The 27,611-nt window shown below is 36.6% G+C and overlaps 1 protein-coding gene across 1 annotated transcript; it reads right to left on the bottom strand.

The window, feature by feature from the left end:
- Positions 1-1,902: 1,902 nt before the first annotated feature.
- Taf2 (TATA-box binding protein associated factor 2) lies at positions 1,903-20,766 on the bottom strand. Its single transcript, XM_085958141.1, has 18 exons — positions 20,603-20,766; positions 20,463-20,516; positions 20,167-20,330; positions 19,791-20,007; positions 19,447-19,679; positions 18,613-18,790; positions 18,241-18,510; positions 17,687-17,827; positions 16,556-16,836; positions 14,480-14,719; positions 10,370-10,619; positions 9,321-9,483; positions 7,312-7,481; positions 7,008-7,221; positions 6,394-6,893; positions 5,775-6,026; positions 5,246-5,377; positions 1,903-4,360 (listed from the first exon to the last, which is right to left on the bottom strand). Exons 1-18 carry the CDS (start codon positions 20,645-20,647, stop codon positions 4,073-4,075), a joined length of 3,792 nt encoding a protein of 1,263 aa, XP_085814267.1. The 5' UTR covers positions 20,648-20,766; the 3' UTR covers positions 1,903-4,072.
- Between the last annotated feature and the right edge of the window lie 6,845 nt (positions 20,767-27,611).

Below are 27,611 nucleotides of genomic sequence, written 5' to 3' on the forward strand. Positions count from 1 at the left end.
TTATGTTATTCGTACTCTCTATCTTGTTAGGCTTAACTATAAGTATTATAATGTATATACGGAAACTTTGCTGGTTGCAATAACTTTTTATTATTATATTTTAAATTTCTGTAATCAATATGTAACTGTTTGTTTTCCTTAATAAATAAAATTAAAAAAAATTAAAATCAACTTAAAGTTCATCTAGTCAATTTATATGCCGCACTTACCCTAACTCACCTTACCTAAATATTTTTAATTTGTTAAAAAAATGTTATGACTGTCATAATTATAGCGCCTGTACATGTTCATGGATTTACTGCCACCAATAGTGTGTAAATTAACTATCGCGTTAATAACTGTTTATACGTAACTGTCTCGCCAATCTCATTCTTCAAGTATAAGCAAAACACGTTGTTGTCATTGTATGGTGCTATTTGATAGCTTGTAAAAATTGATAAAAGTCTAAATGCTCTGCACGGCATAGTTTATATTTTTTCCGGCAGGTTCGCCACTATTGTTCTACTGCAAGTTCCAACTATCGCATGAAAATTCAGAAACCTCTGAACTTTTTTAATCCTTGCATGCAATCTTGCACCTTGCACTATAATATTGTGTACTGTCAGCAGCATGGCGTGAGATAGACACATCACAAATTTGGTCTAATAGTAAAAAGTCAGCTATTTTACTTTCATTCTATTATTTTTTTAAATATGTGGTTGTGCGATACAATTTAATGTGATTGATATAAGTACTTAAATGATAATTCACATGCAGAATTTGGAAAACGCTACTGTCGAGCATCACACTGCTCTTATCCTTAGCCATAGGTAGATGTTCCCGCTTCAGGATGTGGGGGCAGAAAATTGTTTTTATTGTAAAAAAGGTGATGCCATGAAAAAAATACAATAGTTATAAGTTCAAAACCTACCCAGTTCCAATAAACAAACACCATGAAGACCTTTTTCACAAATCACGCATATTGTACGCGATCTTTTAACGAGGCCACCATGCAAAATTTTTCTTTTCAGCTGGGTAGTTTCCTAATTCCACAACTTTGTATTATCCCTCGTGTGGCATAACCGATTGTTTCCAATAACTGATAAAAATCAAAACTCTGTGCGCGGATCGTGCATTTCGCTCGCTCTCGCGATCGCCCGTATGAGAGAGCGAGAAAGAGATATGTCAATTACTTGCCTCGTTATCTATTCAAAACGATAAATTAATTACGAAACGTGTTTTCATAATATTCCGATTTCACAGAATCAATTAGAGTGGTAAGGTGTCTAAAAATAATACAATACTTTATCAACAATTATTGGTAGCAATCCTCAACCGGATTTTGCACAACATCGTAGCAGCCAAAGGGTTAAATTAACGTCCTTACAACGCCGAGATCCTTTTTATACTAGATTATACTTCAATCTACTTCTCTTGAGCTCCCTCTTAAAGGACTGTTGCTACATGGCAGTAGAGTTGAAATTATGTAATGGTGTCAACATTGGAAAAATCATGGAACCAAATTTTGAAAAGACGGTTAGTAAGTGTCAGATTCTCAATTCTTTTCAAATCTCCATTTGGTCCTGATAATTGAGATTATGATTATCACTGTGGAGTCTGTGTAAGGATATGGGTGAAATAAAATAAAACTTCATGCATACTATTAATAATAGGTATTAATTTATTATGTTTAATTTCATATGTCAAACTATTGGAATTGATAAGAAAAATAATGTCTGTACAAATCTTTGAACTCGTAAAGATAATCAGTAACAAAAGATGTACTTATACTATTATTATTGATAATATATACATGTAACCATATATTTCAAAGATAATAATGTTTACTTGGCATACATATTTCATTGTAGTAATTTTACCAAATTTTAGATATGTAGTATTATTATGTTTTATATTTTTTTTGTATCATTTGAACTCAAGATATTCCATGCTTATGCCGCTACATGAATTTGAGGGATCCAACCATTGTGCGAACTATTGTTTATATATGAAAACGTCATTGCGACTTCAAAACCAACTACTTATTATTTGCAAAATTATTTCTTCTTCTTCGACTATGTCCGATCCTAATAGGATCATATGGGCCTCCGCAGAGTGAAGGTTTGTATTAACAGATTTTGTTTTTACGAGAAATGAATGTCAGCCACTTGCTCAATCTATTAGGTCCATACTCCGAGTCATACACAAATTGAAAAACAATATGTGTACTCGTCAGACCCAGGTCTCCCAAAAATTATTTGGGAGAAGCATAAACATTGTGAATTTTAAAGACTACATCCTCATACTACAAGGAAATGTTTTTTGAAACACTTCCGAATATATATTGTAGAACTGTTTTAAAGAAAATATTTCCATGATCTAGGGCGCAGTCATTAAAATTCGTGATGTTTTTTGTCCTACTGTATAGTTTTGTAAAAAGTACATAACTGGTTTTGAAGGCACAATGACGAAATGCAATGTGATCAAGTGTTTGCAGTTGATGAGGAAATAATCATCAATTTCAAAAAGTTTATTCTGTTGCATCATTTAAAGCAGTGCTCCGCAACCTTTTCTCACCAATGGCACACCAAAGGTCTTCCCAGAATTCCGTGGCACACCACACGTAAAATAATTTATACACCAAAACATGGACCCCATATCCTGAAGCGCGTGCCCAGGCCAGGATCTTTGGTGAGCCCCACTACCTATCGCTGAAGTTAAAGACAGTCTCATATTAGTAGCAACAATATTAACACCAACGCAGTACAATAGTATAGGCAACTTTTTTTTTACTATTAGAGCAAATTTGTAAATTTGCCCTCCAAGAATGATTGCACCAAAATTACATTGATTTATGTTTTTTTATTTGATAAATAATATAATTGAATATACATAACACATGAGGAAGAATGTACATATTTCCATGTTTTTGTATTATCACTATACATAATAACTAATTAATGTGATACCTGCGCTTGTTTCAATGAACGTAAACATTTTATATATTTTGGCTTGATATTTAAAAGAGCAAACCGAAGTTCTTGGTCAAGACCCTTCAAGCACGACTGCTTATCATTTTTAATTATAACTTGAGTTAAAAAACTTTGCTCACTTAAATATGTCATATAAAATGGGAGTTGAACTGCGATAGCCTTGTAGGAAATCCGAGGATATTCTTTATTAATCGAAATCCAGAAAATAGTCAATGGAACACCGGCGAAGTTCATTTTTTGCATCCCGTCGTTACTCAATCAACAAATTTCTATCGAATGCATAGGGAAAGCGCTTCTACAGAATTTTCAGCATTGGTTGCAAAAGGATTTCGAATCTAGTCGTATTGCTCCGTATTGATTGTATGAAAGTAATGATGAAATTTCTTTTGCAGCAAAGTTAAATGTTTTTGAACCGGATCCAAAATTCATTGCTTGTTTTCAATGGTGGTCTGTTAAGGTCCTTTGGTACATTTTTAGAGATCCTTCTCGTAGCTCCTTCCGCCAAATTTCGAGTTTATTTGTGAATCCTTCTAATTTATCAGAGCATGTCAATATATTCTCATTCTGACATTGCATTGTTTTATTAAGTTCATTCAGGTGCTCAAATATATTACCAGCTATGTACGCAAATTTGGCTATTAAGTAAGTATTGTATAATATGCAAAATAATTTGCATTTTTTTTTTGAAGCAATGCACCGCGGCACACCTAGCATCGTCTTGCGGCACACCGGTTGCGGAGCACTGATTTAAAGTATAAGCCATATTTTGAAGTGTGGCCTTACTATAGAGGCCCTTGATTTAACTGTATTTATAGATTCTCATAAGTCAATTGTATGAGTACGAACTCGGGTGGATTCATGACGTGTTATAAAATTTTTATACATTTTAGATATTAGTCATATACGTACAGATATATTGTGCATATCAATATTGTTAAACCAAAGGGAGTTGTTGACAATATTTGCAACTTTACAGGAGAGCAATTTGAAAAACATTTAACTTCGTCATTGAACAATTCTTGTTGACATAGTTTTGCGACACTGAAGATGATGACATTCTAAAATCTAAATAATTAGAAACATTGATATCTTAGAGGGTTCTAATTAAAATGTGTAGCAGATTCTGAAGTCGGCATGTCAGGAGTGGGGCTTGGACTGGAGCTGAAAGAGCTGAGCGTGTCTCGGGTGTCTTCTTTCATTTTGAACTGGTCGAGGTGGCTTTTGGCCGCCAGAGGGTGCTGCTGCTGCTGCATTTTGTCTCCTCTCTCCTTGTCCCTGGGGATGCTGTGACTTCGCTCTTTGTCTTTGGATGAGGATCTGTCTTTGCTGCTGTGCTTGTGTTTGTGCTTATGCTTGTGTTTCTTTTTGTCCTTCTTGCGCTTCTTCGACTGAAACAAATATTAAATTATGGGCATCTTATAACTTTCATATCTTTTGTTTATGAATTATCCTTTGATAATGATCTTTATACCATTGACTGAATGGAAGGTTCCAAGCCGATGCAGGTTTCATTCTCAAGGATAAGGATGAGAGAACAGAATCCCGTTGAATTGAAAATCAGAAAATTGAAAAAAAATTCGAATTACGAAATTGGTACAGAATGTATGACACAAGAAAGTAAAACATGAAAAAAGGTTTTTTGTAGCAATTTTGCAACATTGTTTCTGTATAGGTAGGTAAAAATTCTTTCAGTTTATCGAATTCATAAAATTAGTGGAAATCGCTATAAATAGATTTTATGAATTTTAATGAACAGTACCTACTCTGTCAGTAATCCACTGCTCGATTATTCGACAACTACTATAATCCGCCGTTATTTTTACTAGTTGAAAGCACAAAATCAAGCTCTATAATTTGCCGGCATTCGTATGTCAAATTCAGTAGTCCGCCGCATGCCTATATCAGCTGTCCGCCGTCGTATTTAACGTAGCTGAGGCATGGAACAACCTACCGGGACGAGCAATAGTTAATCGTGGAAAAAGCTGTGGCCCTCCATAAATCAAGATGATGAAAACTGGGAACTGTAAGACTCAGTTCCATTAGATGAATTGATTCAGAGGGCAACTGAAAACTCACAGCTAACGCAAAATGTTTTAGAAGAATGGATAGCAGAAAGTTCTGAGGAGTATGCGCCACTTCTAACTGAAAATGAGCTCATAAATATATCAAGAGGCTTGGATTCTGACGATAAAGACAATAATTGTACACTGACTGCAGCTCATACAGTTAGTTGAATCAAGAGATATACAAAAATGAGAATCTATGATATTCACCTTTGAAGAGGTAGGCGTGTCAGGGTTTGATTGGTTGAACATTCCAGGTTCAAAGCCAACAGGACCAGGTGGCCCTTGCAGTCCAGGAAGTGACACCGAATTCTCCGACAAATATTCTCTTTTACTTTCATCCTGAAAAGGTTTAAATATTAAAACAAAATGATTTTGAGTCGCTAATCAATAAAGCACTAAATACTCAGTTGTCATGGATCGGTAAAGTATTAGATTAGAATTTAAAAGGTTTAATTATTGACTGACCTGTCATAATGCAAAATTAATTTTGTTCACTTTTACATCTTAATAATACAAAATAAACTTTTTATTCGATCCACGGTATGAGAGTCTATAATTTTATTCTCTCCTTATCCACAATTCTAAACATCCTATGTATAGTTCATGCTACAAGCTACAGTAATACATACTGCAAAACCACACTGAGTTCGCCCAGAAAAAATTGATAGTAATTATTACACATTATGAATAACATACATGATTAAATACAAACAAATGGGATTAACCTTAACCTTACCTTTATGACATTATCGGTGGGCAATGGAACTATAGCGCAGTCATTGTCATCGGGTATTTCCATTTTGATATCAATGGGTTCTTGCTTGATGATATTTTCGATATCATGGCTGGTCACCGGGTTGGGCGCGGGAGGAATCAAAGAGCTAGGTATGGGTATCACAGGCTGCGGCGGGGGAGACTCTGCCCTTCGTTTAACTGTGCCTATTTCGGTTTTGATTACTGTACCCTTCATTGGCAGGGTAGGTTTTGTCTGAAATCAATAAGACATTGTAAAATGTAACACAGATAAATCGCCCATAGATGAAATATTAATAATTGAAAATGAAAAACACTCATTTTATCTACCGTCTGATTGGCTATTCAGAATAATTATAATTTTTTCATGAATGTATTTAATAAAACAATGAAAACAAATAAGCATGACTGACAAAGTTTAGTGTGCATTATTTATGTCGGATCTCCACAGCCTACCTCCATCCTTCGCCACTGTTAAATAATATAATAATATGAAATTGTGCCATCGTGGTAATTAACATTGGTTTAAAAGCACTGTGAAATAACTATTGCTAAACTAAAGTGACTTTTTTATTTTTGTTTATTAAACAATATCTACTAACATCTTCAAAAGGTGGCATCAGTGCTTTTTCTCTTTCCCTCTCCAGTTGTTTCTGCTTATCTCTCTCGTTTTGCCAATCATTCTCTCTTTCCCACTTGCTCTCCTTGTCTAACTGTCTTTGCCTCTCTTTTTCCCTCTCTTTGTACTCCCGGTGATGCGACTGTCTCATCATGGCCTGAAGCTCGGGTAGCGGCAGACAGATGGGCATTTTTGAACCGTACAATGTATAATACAAGTCGACTATATCGCATCTCAGTCTAGAGTCATTCGAGAGCAGTCCGGTGATGTTGTTCCACAATCGGTGGACCAGGCTTTCAGTGTCCAGCCTATGTTTGAGGGCCTTTTGGAAAGGTGGCATCTTCACCATTAATTGGGCGAGACCGTGACGAACGGCCGGGTCAGGGTCGCTTTCCACCACAGTCAAAAGTGAACTGAGGTCTTCCGCTCGACCATCTACCCGAACAAAATCAACTAGACACTCCAAAGCTGCTAATCGTACATCTGCAATATATTAAAAAAAGACTTATTCCATTATTAAAAACACGTTATTTGGTCATTTAAATTAATAACCTGGATAAAATTATTTAAATGCAAGTATAAAATTGATTGAATTACCGATGTATTGCCCATACTCCGCATAGCTCCTGAATAATGTCGGGGTACTGGGTAAATGACCACACTGCTGCAAGCGTCTAACGGCTCGTAAACAACTGACAGTTGCGGTGTTTTTATAACACGGTAACACCTTTTCTAAATTGAGAACTCTGGTTATTTCTTCAAGCACCAGTTTTGTATCGGCTGATAAAGATTCCGCAGTTATAGGGGCACCCTACAAAAATATCAATATATACATAAATTATTAATGGTTAACTGAACTGTCATTTACTTCATTATGATATTGTGGTAATGCATTGGTTACCTGGTGTACTACGGACACTACAGGAGTAATGGTAGCGGACAAAGCATCGACAAGAGTTGCTCGGTAGTAATTATCAGAGTAGTGATTCTTGGAATTATCATTGTACTTGAAAAGGTCGAGGAGAAAGCGGTTGACTTCAGGTGGGCATATTCCGTGAGTGTTTCTAAGTCCTGTAAGGTAAAATATTGTATAATTATAATATTGTAATGTTTGCATAATATTGAATAATTATGTATGTCGCAGATATCTAAACCCTATCCATGGAATAAGCCAAACCGAATCGTTTATTACCTTCCAAACTTACGCTGTTTCCGTTTACAACCATTTACTAACTAGTCGAGTGTTCATGGAAGTGCTTGCGAAACTGTATACAGACATCGCTTCGTGTTCCGTTATGCTTCACTCAAATCATAGTGTTCGGGTATGCTCGCATATTTGGATCAAGTATTCATTCTACCAAAATCAGAAGAATATCTTTCTCTGTGGTCACTTTTTAACAAGTTTGATGTCTATGGACGCTTAAACGTCAAACAAAAACGACACAGGACGTAATTTTTGCATTTTGCCGCGAGATACCTCTAGTAGTAATACAATGCCAATATTGAAAATGAAAGTTGTTAAAATCGCTACGTCATTTACATACTCATTATTTCTTATATTTTTAGATTAATACTACATTATGGCCGGATAATCCGAATGCCGAATAAACGTTATTGAATAAATATAATCATTACAATATAAACAAATGAAAGTAAATGGTTATCGTGATAGTATACCTACCTACCATATAATTATTATACATAAATCGATTCCAGCATAATCATGTGAATTGAGTTGTTAAAAATATTATATTATCTTTATTTGATTTTCATGAATCTGCGTCTGATGAGTATTTACTAACGAGACTCTTAAATTCGAAAACGTCGCCGCTTTTACGAAATTTGCGGCATTGTAAATTAGCTTCATCTACGAAAGCAAAGTTTAGTACCTATAAATAAAGCATTCATGATTGAATAAAATGAAGCACCAATTATAGGATCAATTGTAAAATAGATAATACCATTAGACAATAATCAAAATAATTCACTGAATCATAATGAAATACGGAAGAAAACAAGTACCTAGGTATGACAATTATCAACAAACGCGGGCTGTCAGTTGCAATCTGTCAAAAATCGACTCTGCCGAATTTAGCAATCGGTTCGCTAAACTTATGGTAGAGGGGCATTAGGTGTTCGGGTTCGGCAAGATGCTTATGTACAAAATCTCCATGAACGGAATTATACGTTTTGCACGCCATCTGGCGTAAAATCGCATTCGAAAATATTGGATGAAAGGCCCTCTAGTAAACATACCCAAATAAATCAACCAAATATAAAATTCATCGATAAAATACAAGAACAGATATTGAAGGTACTACTCTCGATAAAACACTACTCTGCATTACACTAGTACATGTCAGTGGCGGTTGTACTAACACCATAAAAGTGCACTGCGCTCCCTCTAAAGTATGACCTAGTGTTTATTTGTAATTCATAAGTCATCGCTCACTTATTGCAACACAAACTATTGTACGACAACATCTTCTTGGCTACGCTTCTAGGCGCTGCTGTCTACTAAATGGGAGGAGCTTCTTAGTTTATAATGGAATTCCGGGTAAAAATGGGCGGAGCATGTTAGTTCACAGTTTTAACACGTAGCCAAAAAGATGTTGTCATACAATAGGCATATATATCAAGAATTCCATTCATGAGCTTTGCATGTTAATGTCTGGTTTCTGGAGCCCTGCCGCATTATTATTTTGGCCAAATTACAGATGTGAACATGCGTTGAGTTTCAAGCAAGGTGTAATGGCAAAAGTTTACAAACAATTATATAATTTGGTTGCGGGTAGATGTATAAAGTTCTGGACTAGTCTTAACAATATTAACGTGTTAACAATACTATGTATAAGGAATTTAACAGGTGTGTAGATAGAAACCAAACTGAAAAACGGATGGTATTCTTACCAGCCATTGCGACGGGAATAGTCTTTTGTAGAAAGTAGTGCTGGAAGTTGTCAAAATTGTTTTGCCGGACTATATGAGGAGCCGCAAATGATCCGAACATCTTTCTAAATATCGTCAACATGGCGGGGGGACCGGTCCAACTGCCTACCATTGCATTGGCAACCTGGGAAGTAAATAAAGATAGATGATTAAAAAAAATGTTTATAAACCTACGATAGCGAGTTGTATTGTTGTATAGCAGCAGTGAATTAACAGCACAAAGAATGCGGTACAATCTGTAAAATAACAGAAGAGTCCAAGTATGTACAGAAGTAACTTTTGTGTTGACTTGAACAAGAGCTATAAACAAGTCTGAATCGTTGACATGCTTTTATAATGTGGAGAAGCAGGAAGACTGACAGATAATGAGAGAATCTTGGAGGTATGGGATAATAGCTATAAATTAAATCCATTAATTTGAAGAAAAGAATAATTTAAGTATGTATGTATGTATGTACAAAATAACCGAATACCGAAACCAAAATAACCAAAATAACCGGTAGTCAGCTCCGTTACTGGTTCTATATGGAGGATACAGCGGTTCAGTAAATCAAAGTGAAGTTGCAGAAAACGGTCATTTATTCAGAATAATCAGTACAAGCAGCGGAAGTACAATAACAGTTGTGGATGATAGCTGCCGGCTGGTATTGACAAAAGTTTTACAGCTGATTCCGTGAGAGAAATCTGATGAGAAGTGAATTCGAGCTCATATTTTTACGGTCCCAAGAGTGTCTGTGAGATTGCTATCTTGGCATCCATTGTACGTCAGCTATATTCCCCGATAGACGTGAGAGCTGGTGGCGGAAGTGCGGTAGGGATGTATATTGCAGACCAACTCAAAAACGACACACAGAGTGATTCTATACATTTAAACATTTAAAATAAAAACAGAGCATTCGATGGTAACTTAACTTGAAGTTAAACTTAATTGGTGGTACAAGACTGGCTGAAGACGTATCTGGCTATATCCTTGGGTGGCCAAAATGAGTTAGTATCGTAAGATAACATACCTTGGTGAGACACTGTGCCGCTTTGCATCTAACTTTATAGAAGACTTGTTCATTTTCGATGGTCTCTGTTAATGCAGCTCTGGTGGCAGCAGTGGAGTACTTGTCAAGCGCATAGATGGCCTCATTTTGAGCGGTCACGTCTCTCTCGTGCCGCAGTTGGTACTGCCATTGGTAATCCGGTTGGAAGATTACCACACTACGCAGTAGAGACATTTCCGGATCGAGACGGATCCATAGGACAGGAGAATCACTGGAAAAGTAGCATGCATAAATGATATTAAAAAAGTTAAATTGGACAACGTATTATAACACTTTTCAGCCAGCTCACGTTTTTAACCGTCAACCCATAAAAAAACACATTAAAATGGTGGACGAATCCAATATCCTAAGGAGACTTTTGCCCAAATGATTCTTAGTATGGATTTCTACAATTTGTCAGTTGTTTTTTCTGCCAGCTCAGGTGCGAAGGTACTTATCATAATTATCTTGCGAAAATAATTTTAGCTGAGCGGCGTATTGCAAACAATTGATAATAACATGAACCAATTAAGATTCTCGAGTTACCACTTTTATTGTTCTTTTTGTCACAGCAATTTTATTGTAAGCAATAGTGAACCATTTTATACAATGCGTATAAAAATACATGTTTTAATAATTATATTTCTAAGAACTTTTTCGTAGGTACGTACAACTACTATGCATACAAATACCAATTAATTGATACCTACAAATGTTGAAAGTTTTTGTGCGTGGACCTTGAAATATTCTAAAAGTATCACATTGATACCATTACCAAGTATGTGTATAGTATCAAAACAATAGGTTTTCTGGAAATATTCGTTTGAATAATTATTATATAAGTAATTATAATATATTATGTTATTATATATTGTGTATTGCGTCAGCCGTAATTGCATTCTTCTAAAGGTTTTGCACTTACGTTCATTATACATATTACGTTAATACATTTAGATTTAGAATATTACAGAGCTACTAATCCGCAATGCCACACATTTTACTACTTCCCGTGATTAAATTAGTTATAAAACCTTAAGTAGATAAAATGTAGGTTACAGTTAATTTAAAAAAAAGTCACCGCCCGTCCCATTTAAGGTTACATGTAAATTGTACGTAATGCATTTCACCGTGGCACAGTTTGCGGTGAGCTTTCTATCGGATCGGATCTAAAGAGATGACCGTATACTATAAGATAAGGTATCCAATTTTATTAGATTCAATATGAATATTAATTCAATAATGAAAACCTAACCTAACAAAAAATTATCCAGTAATCGGCTATTTCCAAAATTTGTTTGCCACTGGCTTCCTGTAAACCGACAAGAACCGTGTTTTATTTAGACATGAATTTTATCTCAGTACTATACGACCTAAAGAGGTTGAACAGTCTTTCATATACGACCATATTTTTTATTTTTTTTTTTTTTTTTTTTTCTCCCATACAATATTTCGGATACGGCGAACTGTGTATGTACCTACAGATTTCCAGACACGCCCATTTATTCATGTATTTAGGTATTATTATTTGATTTAAAAAGGACGAAAGGACGGCCGCTGGACAAATGCCGTCATCCAGTGGTACCCAAGGGGTACGAAACGCTCAATACACTTGGTTAGACGTTTCTCAATTTTTTTTAAACCGTCAGAAAAATAAGTTTTCGGAAGGTCCTCAAAATAAGCATTTGTCCGATCGATGACTTCTTCATTTGAAAAAAAACGTTGTCCACTTAGCCATTTTTTTAAGTTTGGGAAAAGGAAAAAGTCACTGGGGGCTAAATCTGGCGAATACGGTGGGTGGTCGACCAATTCGAACTTCAATTCTTCAATTTTAGCCATTGATCGTAAACATGTGTGAACACGGGCATTGTCCTGATGAAAGAGGATTTTTTTCCTGTTTAAATGAGGCCGTTTTTCTTCAATTTCGTTTTTTAGCTGGTCCAATAAAGATGCATAATAATCCCCTGTTATTGTTTTTCCTTTTTCCAAATAGTTAACGAAAATAATTCCACGTGCATCCCAAAATACAGTAGCCATAACCTTACCAGCTGATTTTACGGTTTTCGCCTTCTTTGGACATGGTTTGCCTTTCGCAATCCACTGCTTTGACTGTTCTTTCGTCTCGGGAGTATAGTGGTGTATCCATGTTTCATCTACAGTCACAAAGCGACGAAAAAATTCATCCGGATTGCGTTGCATGAGCGACAACAGGGCTTTAGAGGCCACCACCCTATTGCGTTTATTGTCGACTGTGAGCAAACGCGGCACCCATCTTGCAGAAACTTTTTTCATGCCCAATTTGTCATGTAAAATAGAAATGACGCTATCTTTTGAGATCCCTGTAACCTCAATTATCTCACTCAACTTTAATCTTCGGTCACTTAACACCATATCGTGGATTTTATTGATCATTTCTGGTGTAGTCACCTCTACAGGACGTCCTGAGCGTGGTTCATCCTTTGTTGATGTACGACCACGTTTAAATTCATTTAACCAGTTATAAATAGTTGCAAGTGAAGGAGCAGATATGCCGTGAACTAAATCCAACTCATTTTTTATTTCCTTTGCTGTTAACCCTTTTATATTAAAATGTTTAATAACAGCTCTAAACTCAATTTTCTCCATTTTTGTAAACAAGCAAATTTTTTTTTTTAAATGTACGAAAATAAAAAACAACAACCCGACCAATCTGATTGAAACTTCGCAGCATACTGAATCGGTAGTGCCGCTGCATGAAAACAAACCGCTTACAGTACTAGTCGCGCCACCTGTCGGCTTTTCTAAGGACTTATTGACCCACCCTCGTAGCTACATAGTTTGAAAGCACATCAAAGAAAACTGAAAAGATCTTATTAAAAAATAATATGATGCCCAGCAGGATACAAACCTGCGCCCACTGGATTCACGCCAATGTGCTCTGCCAACTAAGCTACCTGCGTTATATTCAATTGCGATGTAAATCATTCATCACAAATATATTCAGCTAAGCTGAAATTTTAGAGATACATCCCTCCACAGCTATTATATATTTTCATATGATACATTTATTTTAAATATGTTAACATATTATTATAAATATTATTAGCTACCGCAATGGGAAATTTTGTTGAATAAATTCATATGAATAGTCTGTAGGTAGATACAAGTTTGACATACTGTGCACGTATTATGATGACGAAGAGTTTTGATTCTTGGAGTAAAACATGCAGAGTTGTTCGAGGTAGATTGTAGATTTACCCAAGGGCCAAAACATCCTCCATGCAAATAACATCATATTACATAATAGTAATTTGGTTTGCAAAATTACTTAGTGTTTTATCAAAATCTATTGTGATATTTCAGCCAAAATACAAAGTACAGTGCACAAAATGTAGAATCGAGTGCGATGATGGCATCGCATGCACAAGTAAAATCACTGCCATATTTGAATTCACACATTCAGTTCGGATGCGATGATCTCTGGAAGTTCTCACATACTTGTTATTTTTTTCTCCGCCGTAGATCACATTAAATAGTTAATGAACTACTGTGACTGTATTCTTCAATAATTTGTCTAAATAAGTAGGTACTAAACTATACTAATACCATCGCTTTTACATAATGAAAATTCCTCGGTATTCATAAAGATACTATAACAATAATATTTATTTCATAATTCATTGTACCTACTACATCGTACACCTTATTTTTCTGAAAAACATAGGTTCCATAAATTATTAACGCATTTTTTAATTAAAAAATGTTGTAATATTAGAGTCCGTCCCCAAAAAAAAAGAACTCCGGCTGACCGGAGTCTAGTTATCATAAATCATCTTGATAATACATATCTGTACATTTAATAATCTACAAAATCGACTATTTGAGTGAATCTAAAATTGTATTGAATTACTTCAAGTTTTTGCGGGCAATAATAGAGTAAAGATTGCTACAAATGAATCTGCAATGCAACAGGACTTACGGCTAATTTAAACATTGGTCGATTAATCCTTTTTTCACCTCCACTTTTATATACTTAGGTCTTCCAGAGAAGGTTTTCTTCAATATTGTTAGTGGAAGGACAACTTTTAATCAAATTGAGCTATGTATATTACTTACTCCATGGCAGTGAGATCCATTTCCACTTCCTCTCCAGTACAGAGTGGAATCTTCTTCTTTTTATTTCTTCGGCTCTTCGAGTGGCACGTGATGTCAGCTTTTACAACGGTGTTTTCGATTTGAAGCGTATGCTTGAAGGTTCCATCCAATTCTTGGAGAGTCAACAGAAGCGGTCCAACGTATTTTCGAATTCCTTTTTGGCCGACCGCGTCCTGCCTGATTTCCAGTTCAACCGTATTCCTGTAAGAGCGAAAGATGATACAAGATGGTGACAGGAACGATTCGATATTCAAAATCTTACTTATTATCTCTTGGTGATTGCAGAACATAGAATATAGTCTAAACCAGGGATGGCGAACCTATGGCACAGGAGATGATTTTGCATAGCACGCGAATGTTTTGTGTTGCAGAGAAAAAAATAGATATATAATTTAAAAGATATTTTTTTTACAAATAGTTTTACACATACCTAAATATATATTATATTAGGTATAATATTAAAAATGCCTATTTTCTTCGGGGTTTAAAATATTTTTACCAATACCATTTTTCAATCGATGGGCAAACGGAAATGACAAACTTCATGCATAAATGACAGATCGCATTGTATAAAAAATAATAGGCAGCTGATACTCTTGAAGAATAAGCATTATAATTAATTTAAATTGCATATATGTGTCCTTAGGTTTTATGTGTCACACATAATATTATAGCACTGACCTCAACAGACGGAGGGTAAGCCGTGTCGAGAACCTCTGATTTTGATCGATTTACAATCATTTTACAATGCTTGAGACCACTGTTAGCGAGAGGATGCCTCTTGTGATCCGAGAAATTTTGGCGTCAATTTATGCGTAAAGAACCAAACTAAGTAGGTATTATAATAGTAATAATACTCAAGAACTCAATTGCTTATAATTTTTGAACTTTTTAAATAGAATTCTTATAACTATTTTTTCATTTTTATCCTGTTCGAACTACTCGAAAAACTGGTCGGCACATCAGACAGTCAAAAAATAATATTTGGGAAATTTTGGCACATGTACGTAAAAGGGTTCGCCATCCCTGATCTAAACCAACTATTAATTGTTGCTAATTCTCGAATCCATGAATTTCTACCTGCTAGATAGCTACTGGATAGAGGTATAATAGTAAATGACTTATACATATGAAGATATCTCCAAATGCACAGGATTTCATGAAATGATAAAATCACAAATTGTATACAAGTCATGATAAAAATGAAATGGAAACCGTCGACACGGTGAAATGGTGAATGCTCTATTGTTAATTCTAATGCTATATGTGAATCGACCATGCCATGAGAACTAAAATACAGTGTTGCCAATAAAATTGTCATTAACAAAAATAAGCCAAATAGGGTAAGATAATAAGTTAGAAACTTCACAAAGTAAAAATAATGGCTAGAAACTAACATTTCAAAAAATAATTCATGATTATTAACATGGTTTTTACGAGAGCAAAGTATGAAGAAGAATTTATTGTTTCACAACCAATAATTACAGCTAAAAACCATCGCATGTACAAAATTTGGTCATGTCGAAAATAATTTACATACCATTTATTTTATTGGCAAGATAAGGCAATATAAGGTACAAAAGGCAATCATGTTAATTTTTAAGAAAATCTGGTGTAATATTCTAGGTTTTATGAGAAAGTTAAAGCTATTTGTGATGTCAAAAAACGCTAGATTTAACACCTTATGACAGATGTCTATTCAAAAATACTAGATTTTTTTGTGAGATCTTGGGTCTTTTCTTGAGATGTTGGCAACGCTGCTAAAATATGAAGTTTTCGAGTATGTTATTTAAGACTAAATATTTTGTAGTAAGTGAAGTGCAAGACCCTGTCGGTGAAGAATTTGTGAGACTAATTTAGTTTTAATAAGTTAACCTTGTTCAGAAGATGAAAACAGCTAATATGATATTTAACCTTCATTAGACGTTGAAACAGAATGGCTTAAAAAAAACCTTTCTGATTAAAATATATTTCTTCATAATGTGACGACAGCATTATGCTCTGCCTGACGTAGATAACAATATAAATGGAAATTACCGTTTTCTGTTGAATACCGAGCTGAGTGTGAATCGAGCGTGTCCTCCAGTCCTCACCCATTGGTCGACAAAGACGGCCATGTCTTTTCCTGTTACTGTGAATATCGCCTTCACAAAGAGATTTGTTGAGAGAAGAAGATTGCCCCATAACCCACCGCTGATTCTCGTCAAAGCAGCATTTGACGCAAGTGAAAGTTGTTTGTTGAAAACCTGCAGAAGTAGTTCTTGGCCAATGCGCTGTTCCAACATTCTGAGGACCAAGTGAGATTTCTTCCTCATTACCTATGGATAGGAAAATAAAAATGTTATTTCTACACTTCTGGATAATATGTTGTGTACTTTTGCCAATCTCTTTTTCGATATTCATTTTTTTTCTTATTGACATAGAACTACGTCCTTTTTGAGTCTGAGTGAGGGGGTACGAACAGAGTTTCAGTTGTCCCAAAAAGTACTGCACTAAAGCTAATCACTTGTTGCATTGACGACGAATGTCGCTTTTCAACAATGTTGTAACTGGTAAGCAGTATGTAAGAATTGCAATGAAAATTCCCAGGATATTAGGGAACAAAATACAATCGCGACTGGTGAAATTCACGAAAAGGGTTAGCCGAGGGTTCAAAAATTGAGAAAAGGCCACATATACCAGAAGCCAAACGAAAGCTGAGTGCAAGAGTGGAAATTCGCAATGCCCAATCTCGCCATCTCAACTGTCAACTAGCAGGGCAACCGACGTCACCCTACAGTGCAAGGTCATGCTTCTGATAATGAAATTAAGAATATTGAAACAAAATAAATGTATAATTTACAATACTGATGGCTTTCATTTACTATACAGCCTCAGATGTAGCTCTATATTTAAAAGTTATGCTCCATCACTGGAAGTAGCTATTAGTTGTATAAAATGCAGTTAACATCAGCATACTATAGGAAGACTTAAGTTGTTGCTTCAATTATATTTATACATACCACTAAATATCATCTTCGTAATAATAATCTTTATGGTACAGAATCTTCATATAAATAAATCTGTCTAATTTTATCCAGGTAATTCATTCATCACGAGATTTTTATTATGTAAAACATGAAACCCAATCATATTTCATCTAAATATTTGTCAGGTCAGTATACACACCTCTACGTATCGTGGTGACATTGTGTGAATATTCCTGACTGGGAAGTAAAAAGTGTCCCGAGATGAGGCTGATGGCCCAGCAGCAGGAGGTTGCCAGGGATCCAGAACGATTCCCCCGTAAGTTTCTTCATATGTCACCATCTGTAATTATTTACATCTAAGAATTTTACGCCAGTTTTTCACTCAAATAGTAAATTAAATTGTGTCATATAAATGTAAATCGTTATTAGGCAAATAGGCATTTTTAAATGCCTGAAGATACCTGAGTTGACATCGCTCGATGCCTAGTATGGTAGCACTTTTGAAGACATTACAAAAATCAAGAGTTTTTCATTCGAATATCAAATATCAGCATCTTAATGCCATAGTTGTGTTGATAACTTCATTTCTGTTCATAATTAATTCAAATAATGTTATTTAAAAGTAAATCCAATAGATGTATATAGTTAGTGAAAGAGCAAAAGACCGACAATTTTTAAATATGAACAAAACGCTGTCTGTACACTGTGTCAGAGTGTATAATTTTAACATGATTGTAATTTATAAAAGCAAACCTCTTGTAGCTCATGCTGTATCCAATCTCTGTATTCATTATTTCCGAAGCATTTCTTAGCATACAATCCGCACAGGTATTCAGATATACCTTTGGCCAGCCACAGATCCGACCAATTCTGCATGGTAATAAAGCACCCGAAAAACTGCTCTGCAATTGCTTGCGCCATGGCTTTTCGAGTGCTATACGTTTGGTCAATTATCGCTATGGAATGCAATAAGTGCGTACTCATTATGGACATTGTGGTATACGCAGACACATCTTGTTCAACCTAAAGAAAGTAACATCGAATAGATTAATTATTAAATCTTTATCAAAACTATACTATGATGAATAAACTAAGTGATTTCAATGACAGTCAATTTAATTTTACCTCATCAACAAACACTTGTTTATAGCAGGAATATGGGTATCGAGTTGACAGTGTCTCTTCATAGAATTCAAAAGCCTCGTGCATGTATCGAACAGAATTTTTCAGATTTGGTAATAGATGTGGAAGACAGAAATGGGTGACTTCATGCATAAATGGATCAACGAATATGTCAAAAGGTCTGAAACAAAAACAGTACAAAATTAATAAACCATTAATTAAATTTTTTCAAATATCAACTGGAAGAAATAACTAGGGTTTCGTCATTGAACTACTTCCGCCAGTTCATAATATGGGTATGATGAATTTGCTGCTAAACTCTTTCGGCTTGGCCAGATAGAAGTGCACACATTATCGTTTTCAGGATGTCGATCATATAAATAAAGAAGGATGAATCACTCAGGCTGGTTATACTGATAGACTGCGAGTTTGGTTAAATATTGCAAACTGGAGTCCCAGTAGGTTTTAAGTAATAGAAGTTTGACCATTACATATTAATAACTGTCATACTTTCAGAATGCAACAAATGAAGTCATATTTGGGATACGTCCCCTAAGGTCAAATTGTGGTGTAAAATTATGTATATTATTCATTGCACATGGGTTTATAACATGGCATAAAAAGAAAGAAAAGAGGTTTAACAATATAATAAAAGACAGGGTAACAAGAAGAGTAAAAACGTACATGGAAGTAGGTCCACAGGCGAGCCAAGTTGACCCTTTTAAAAAATATTCAAAGCAATGTCTTGGGAGAACTTGGGATAGTATCAGGGAGTTGTGTTGGGATTCGCGATGTTAAATCACTCATCTCTTATAAGTTTTTAAATAAAATATTTACCCAATAGCAAGCGCAATATTGGGAGCGCATGCTGGTGTGTTCACAACATAATGAAATGTTTTTCGTCTGAGGTCCATTGTCAGGACCGTGTCAATAAGTTCCCCGCAGGACACAGCTGTGAGGCTTTCATCTACCGTGAACTCCAATTTCCACGTGCAAGGCTCTGCGAAACTGTCAACGCAAGGAAACCAAAGCCTTGCAGAATGGCCGTATGTAAACATGTGGGCGGATTTCTGTAAGTGAAAGAAGGATTACATAAGTTAATTATTAGATGATTCTTTTAATGTTCAGCTGAGATGAAATAATAAATTGAATATTATTCATATAGCGGAAACATTATTAACCTCGATGAGTGATCCTTCTCCTTCCGGTACAACGAAATGGACGCCACCTTGAGGGCTTTCTAGAGAAAATTCAATGTTGATACGCAGGCCTCGGCCTTCCCCCACAAGATGAGCAGCCTCAGGGGGAACCGCAATATGCAGCTCGCCTGAATTGTGGTCCGGGTCAATCTTTTGAGCTGCTACCAGATGGTTCGATGAAAATACTTCCAACGATCGCCTACGGATGAGAAAATTAATAAATAAAACATAGGTACAACAGTTGATTGTAGCTGTGCATTTATTGTGAAGATAAGCAGTAGGTACTAGCTGTTTGCTATCATCAGAATCGCAGGGGTAAAATTATACATTTATAATACTCGTTTTAAAATATACTAACGTTGTCGGGTTGGACTGGCATATATCCAGAAATGGATCACAGTAATTAAATGTTGCTTCATATTGGTCATTTAAAGTCACTCTGTAAATCCGACATTGTTTGGCGTTCAGTCTTATGAAACGTAGATTATCACGCAACGGTACAATAGTGAGCTCGACGAAGCCCTAAAATACATAAATCACATTAAAAATACAGTGTAATAATAATAGTATGAGTTTAGACATTTTGATTAGTATTTTGATAGTAACAATCATTAAAAGAAATTTTTTGCAAAACTATAATGATTAATTACTTACAATTATGCTCTTCCTTTCGAAGCTTATTCCAGTTAGCCCAAGAATTTGATGAGCTGTAATATAGTATAACCTAATTAATAATTTGTACAACTTTTTTCAGTAATTTATCGTTTGATGGAAAAAACTAAAAAAGATACTTATAATTTAAATGGCCGAACATTATCGGCTAATCTCTCCTTCTTCATCGTGGATAATGTATTATAATTCCGCCTATCAAGTTATTTATCAATCATAATAGGAGAATATCAAAAAAATATTTGCTGGGTTTCCAAACTTGATGACTTTTTTACAACCGAGCTGTTGTGAATTTTTGACAGTTTGTGTACAATGAAGTTGGTCACACTCACACTACGATAAGATTGATACTGCCATATTGTAGTAGTCGTTATAGCATATACTGCAAAGTGCGTATTTACGAATACCTCTATTCATATTAGTGATACCTGATACTATTTTTCAAAAACTAATAAAAGGAGTTTTACCTACCATTAAAACTCTTATTATTCGCTATTGACTCTGAAGTCCCTTGAGATGTTGATCGTATTTTTTGCCTTGTGTTCTTCTGTGCTGGCCCCTTTTTACCCCCTTTTCTTCTCGATTACTTATCTCTCTGGTTGCTCATCTTGTTTTGCCGGCTGGCAGGACTGACGCTTCTATCGTAGCGTGCTTTGTCTTTGGTTATTCAATTAGTTGATTGTTTTCCCTTTGTTCAGAAGCGAAAAGATTTTGTCAAACGTTTAAGTGCAGTTAAATTGTGAAATTTGTGCAATAATGGAGCATAATGAAGCCAGCAACGTTGCGGAGGGACTAGCGATGGAGACCGACTCGAATGAGTCGGAATTGCTGTTGGACGATCCAGTGGGTGAACTGAGGGCAACAGTAATGTCACTGGACAACAAGGTATCGCAGATTTTTTCAATCTTGACCCAACAGGGTCTGCCTGCAGTGGTGCCTACTCCGCAGAGGCCGACGGTAAACATCGACTCTCCGGTAAGTTTTTTACGGCCACCCGCAAGGCCTGAAACAGCGGAAAAACCCAACAGGATTCCGTTGCCTGTATTTAGTGTCGTAGTTCAGGTAGTTCAGTTCAGCTCGGGTAGCGGAACTTACCAGGCTCCAGCTGTTCGACACAGATAATTGGGCGGGGTGTTCGCTACGCTGAAACCCAAAAACAATATTTGGCGGCCCCGTGTTTCGTTGAGTTGGGACTCAACGATGAGTTACGCCCCTACGATCGTTTATCGCAAACGGTACATCTAATGGAGCGTACGATCACCGGCCTCCAAAATGCGATGCTCGCTCAAAAGGAGTGTATTCGGGACGCGTTACAGCGAGTGGTCGACTCTGTCAGCGACCACAACATCGGTCCGCCTCCTTTGGGACGGTCGTAAAGGAGTTCAGGCCCTCTTCAGCACTCAACAAAGTGTCTGAGGACGTCACCCGAATCCTTTGTGGAAAACGGGCAGAGTTGGTTCAGACGAGGCTGAAGAAAATCCTCTCCGGTATAAAAGACACCTTCACCCGAGAGGCTCTTAACAAGATCCCACCTAGCGCCGAACATATCTTCAATAAATATAAACTGGCAGTGTTCCTAGAAAGAGGTGGGGGTCGTGAGAAGGTCTTTGATCAGACCACCAAAGTGGTTGACCAGGGCAGGGAGAGTCAACCTAGCACTTCGTCAGGTGGACACAAGGACACCTTTCGGAGGCAGGGATAAACGAGGAGGATACCAGACCAGGTTAGGGGTGGCTTGCCGAGAGGCCCACGCCTATCCAACCGACGTTTTCACAGAGATAACCGAGGTGGTGCGAAGGGCACTTACCCTAGATGCAGGTGACCGGGTCTCCCTCACCACGTTCAAACACAACAGAGAAGTGCACATCACTTCGTCACCACCTACAATTGCAGATCCGCCACGTCCGCAACCCTACTAAGTCTTTGCCGACAGATTCTGGAAATCACCAACCAGGCCAGTAGTATATCTTTGACTGCACAGTACCTTCCAGGCAAATACAACTGCGTGGCAGACCATCTCTCACGCAGCAAAATTATCCCAGAATGGCACCTAGTTATGGCGGCTACAACTCCCATATTTCCCAGACGTATACCTGTTTGCGTCCAACACAGCCCATGTTGTTACAACGTGTGTCACACGAATGCGCCAAATCTAATTCCCGCCACCGAATCTAATTCCACAGGTATTGGCACACCTGAACACGGCAAGGGGAAAATATTTACTAGTGGCGTCCCCCTGAGAACGTGGTGAGTGAGACCCGGTTACCTGCGTTTAGGGTAAGTGCCCCTCGCACCACCTCGGTTACCTCTGGGAAACCTCGGTTGGATGAGCGTGGGCCTCTTGGCAAGCCACCTCTTGGACCATCCTCGCTAGGTTGACTCTCCACCCTGCCCTGGTCAACCACTTTGGAGGTCTGATCGAAGACCTTCTCGCGACCCCCACCTCTCTCTAGGAAAACCGCCGGCTAATTTTTGTTGAAGATGTGTTCGGCGCTAGGTGGGATCTTGGTAAGATCGCGTAAAGGTGTCTTTAGCGTATTTCGCTCCTCTCGCGTAAATGTGTTTTTTTATTACCGAGAGGATTTTATGCCGCCTCGTCTGAATCAACTCTGCCCGTTTTCCACAAAGGATTCTGGTGACGTCCTCAGACACTTTGTTGAGTGCTGACGAGTTCCCGAACTCCTTTACGGCCGTCTCAAAAAGGTCGCACAAAAGGAGTCCCGAATGCACTCCTTTTGTGCGAGCATCGCATTTTGGAGGCTGGCGATCGTACGCTCCATCAGATGAATGGTTTGCGATGAACGATCGTAGGGGCGTAATTCATCGTTGAGTCCCAACTCAACGAAGGACGGAGCCGTCAAATATTGTTTTTGGGTTTCAGCATAGCGAACCCCCGCCCAATTATCTGTGTAAAAAAGCTGGAGCCTGGTAAGTTTCGCTACCCGAGCTTTTTCTGGCGTCGGAAAATCAGGCTCCTGTACTATGACACTAAATACAGGCAACGGAATCATGTTGGGTTTTTACCGCTGGTTCGGGCCTTGCGGGCGGCCGTAAAAAACTTGCCGGAGAGTCGATGTTTACCGTCGGCTTCTGCGGAGTAGGTATCACTGCAGGTAGACCGTGTTGGGTCAACATTGAAAAGATTTGCGATACCTTATTGTCCAGTGACATTACTGACGCCCTCGGTTCACTGACACTCACGGGGACCTCCATCAGTAATTCCGACTCATTAGAGTCGGTTTCCATCGCCAGTCCTTCCGCGACGTTGCTGTTTTCATTACACTTGATTTTAATGCACAAATTCAAAATTTTACTGTACTTTCGTAAGACTCAATTTTTTCGCTTGCGAACAAAGGAAAAAATTAATCAACTATGAATAGCAGAGACAAAAAAGGACGTCACCAACGGAAGCATCAGTCCTGCCAGCCTGCTAAACAAGATGAGCAACCAGAGAGATAAATAATCGAGCAGAAAAGTGGGTAAAAACGGCCAGCACAGAAGAACACAAGGCAAAAAATACGATCAGCATCTCAAGGGACTTCAGACTCAACAATAATAATAAGAGTTTTAATGATAGGTAAAACTTCTTTCATTAGTTTTTGAAAAATAGTTAATAGCGAATAATAGCATTTTTCTCAATGTTTGGTTGCGTTTTATTAACCCTACACTGCATGACATTTTTTATTAATGAAAAAAAATATATGTGTTGTGAATTATGATAAAACCACGGGAAAATATAAAAAAAAATATTGCCTCTTTGTATTTTTTTTATTCAAATAAACAATAGGCAAGGTAAACAAATAAACTGCACGCAACAAGGTGATGAACATTTTTTGTTTTTTTTTTTAAAGATATGAAATTTTTCAAACAGTTTTTGTTTTGTTCTCCTTATCGTTATCTGTAATTCATTCTGGAAAAGAAATTAGTATTTGAGAAGCAAATCATAACTGAAGTACACAAATAAATCAGTACGTCAATGCATGATGATGCCAAATGGCATCACAAAATTTTTTCGAATTATTTTTATGTATTTGATATTCAGCATAAAAAACTATAATATAATCATAAAGTATATACCTGAATGTATCACGAAATATTTTTTTTATGTTCTTGAATAGACTTTCTTCGACTAAAAAGTATATTTGAAACAGGTGAATACTATGCATTGCAGCTGTGAGAGGTGGGACATCATGCTCATCTTGGAGAATTAAAACGTCGACCCCATGGATACATAATAATATAACCTTACTCGGAGATTCATGGCGTAATAAGAGTTTGGTCTATAGTGTCGCTAAGGATAAAAGCAATATGACGATATACAGTAATGTTTTCCAAATGGTGTACGCGTTAAAATTGATGTGTATATTTAGTGTTTTTTTTGTATATTTTAATACATAGGTACACTTGAATTATAGAGTTTTTGAGTATCGCTACACAATTATTATAAATTGTATTGTGTAACCATATAATTTTAAATAATATCATTATTGAAGGAAAATAGCGCCGCAGGCGAATTTTTTGCTATTAGAGCAAATTTGTGATATGTGTTTATCTCACTTATCGAGCCCGGGCCCCAGGCTAGAGCCCTGTCAGCCCCTCCCCTTGTGGGGGCCATGGTATGGATACATTACTAATAAAATATACACCTACCACTAAGCTAAAACATACAAAATTAAATTTAGATATCAATAAATAAATAAGCGAATAAATATAATATTAGTTAGACACTTACCCAAATCACCAGTCTGAGATGCCATTTGGCCAATTTGGCCAAATGTCTGACACATTTGGTTTGTATCATTTAGTTATACCTACGCAGATGTATTATTTTCACACCATTTTTTCTATGATATTATTGTTGTACCCTACAACATGTAAACAAAATAATTTTCCTCATTATTTTTTTAATATAAACCTAAATTTAATCATAAATACACTATTAATTAATAGTCTCAACATTCAACCGTTGATGATTGAAATAAATTACAAATCCACACTATTATCAGCAAAAAATATGTTTACAAAAAAAACGACTTAAAAGAAGGTATTGCACAGTATTGTATTCACAGCACGATAAATATGATTTAATCTAGGTAGATACCTACTAGTGTACATTTTTATTACAATTAGCTGGTACTTAACGTAAATACCTATTATATGCACGAATACTAATTGATTATGTCAAATGTCAATAAGGATTAATAATCATTATGAATAGGTATCTATTTGCAATAGGTACATCCGGCAACTTTTAAATCTCGCGAGTGACTGGCAAAAATATTTGGATAAATTAAAAAATACGGTATGTATCTACCTATAAATCTATACGATAAATTATCCTTGTTTCGTTACCAACGTTGATATTATAATATATAATATTATTTTCTTTTAATAACTATGGCGCGAGATAATTATTGGCTTTTGCGCAGTATACCTACCACTGTTATGAAAGGAACTTTTTAATCTGAGTAAATGACATTATATTATTATGACTGATTTATTATTCGTTTGTGGTGTTTTACATTCATAAAACTATTCATAATGTGTCTAGGCGCCAAGTTTATTAGGATTTGTATACGAAACCGTGCAGTCAAAAATAAAATAAAAAAATCACAAGTGGAGCGTGGTGACATCATACTAAAATCGCTGCGAGTACCTACTGGGTAATAATAAAAAAAAAGCATCCGGAACAAAACATCCCAACGATCAGGTTATAATATAACTAAGTTTAGGTAGCTATTTCCATATAATACCAAATGATTCTCCTCGATTTGCCGCCCTTCGAGTATCTGCCGTCCCCAAGCGACGCTCAATCTGCCTACCCCCACGGGACGTCACTGGTCCGTACAAATCCGCCTAGACAAAACCGAACGGTAAAAATACAAAAATATATAAAACAAGTGTTGTAGTACTGGTACAGGCGGATTTTGTTTGACGGCAATGTCCTGGCAGTTTTCTCGGGGAATCTATACTACGCGTATTTTAAAGTTTTCTTTCGCACACCCCTTCTCAAGATAATACAGCTAAATAATAAATACCTACCTACCTATGTATTTTACTTGTTTCAAATTATGAAGTTTCCTCGTAGGAAAAAAATCTTATTTTTCAACTTGGCGTGGCCAAAACATCACCAACTTGTTTATATTTCAATGCTAACTGAGAAACATTCCATACATTTTTTTATATTAACTGCGACTCGTCGCCATAAAGACATATTATTGACAATGTACGCTACGATTTACGTCGACGATCGACCTAATACATATCTTGTTTTACTCAATAAATGACAATATGTGCCCATACCTACCTACCATATTGTTTAAAAGATTTTTACGATTTTCTCATCTCACAATTAAGTATTAAGTATATATATATCACAGATTATTTTTCTAAAACCTACATAATTGATAAAGCTCTACAGAACAAATTTTCATTTTCCATATAACATCTTCTTCTTCTTCCACCCTGTCACGTCCCAACATTGGGGCATAGGGCAAGCACAAGTTGGCGCCACTTCCCTCGGTCCATCGCCAACTCTTGCGCCTCCCGCCATGTCGCACCGTTGCAGAGTGAGGGAGGGCCGGCCACGGTGACGGAACCCTTGAGGCTGTACCACAAGGGTACGAAGTGTCGCACTCTTTGGCGGCATCCGGAATACGTATCCCAGCCACGTAAAGCGTCTCTTTGTGATAACTTCAATCACCAAAGGCTGTTGTGTCTGCACACGAACTCGGGTGTTTGTAACGTGGTTGTACCAATGTACCCCTAAGATTCGGCGGAGACATCGATTTTCAAAGCTCATAAGCCGAGACTATTGAAGCTTAGTAAGATGCCATGTCTTACAGCCATACAGGAGTACAGGTAGGTAGGTACCTATTTCAAAAGTTTATGGTAGGAAGGGTCTAACCGTCTAATATTTTTGAATACCTACCTTAAATTGAGATTGACATTACAAAATGTGATTATTATAATGTAATTATTACATAAGGCCAAATAGCATTTTAGTGAGCAATAAAATTTTCCAGGAAATATTTAAAATCGTAGTGAAAAATGGTTAACCTCAAAATGAGTTTCTGCACGGTGTACTTGGTTAGTTTTTTTTATCGACAGGTTCGTCACTATCGTTCTACTGCG

This window comes from Rhyacophila brunnea, unplaced genomic scaffold (assembly GCF_057557595.1).
Source record: "Rhyacophila brunnea isolate RB1 unplaced genomic scaffold, BYU_Rbru_1.0 scaffold_7, whole genome shotgun sequence".
Lineage (NCBI taxonomy): Eukaryota > Metazoa > Arthropoda > Insecta > Trichoptera > Rhyacophilidae > Rhyacophila > Rhyacophila brunnea.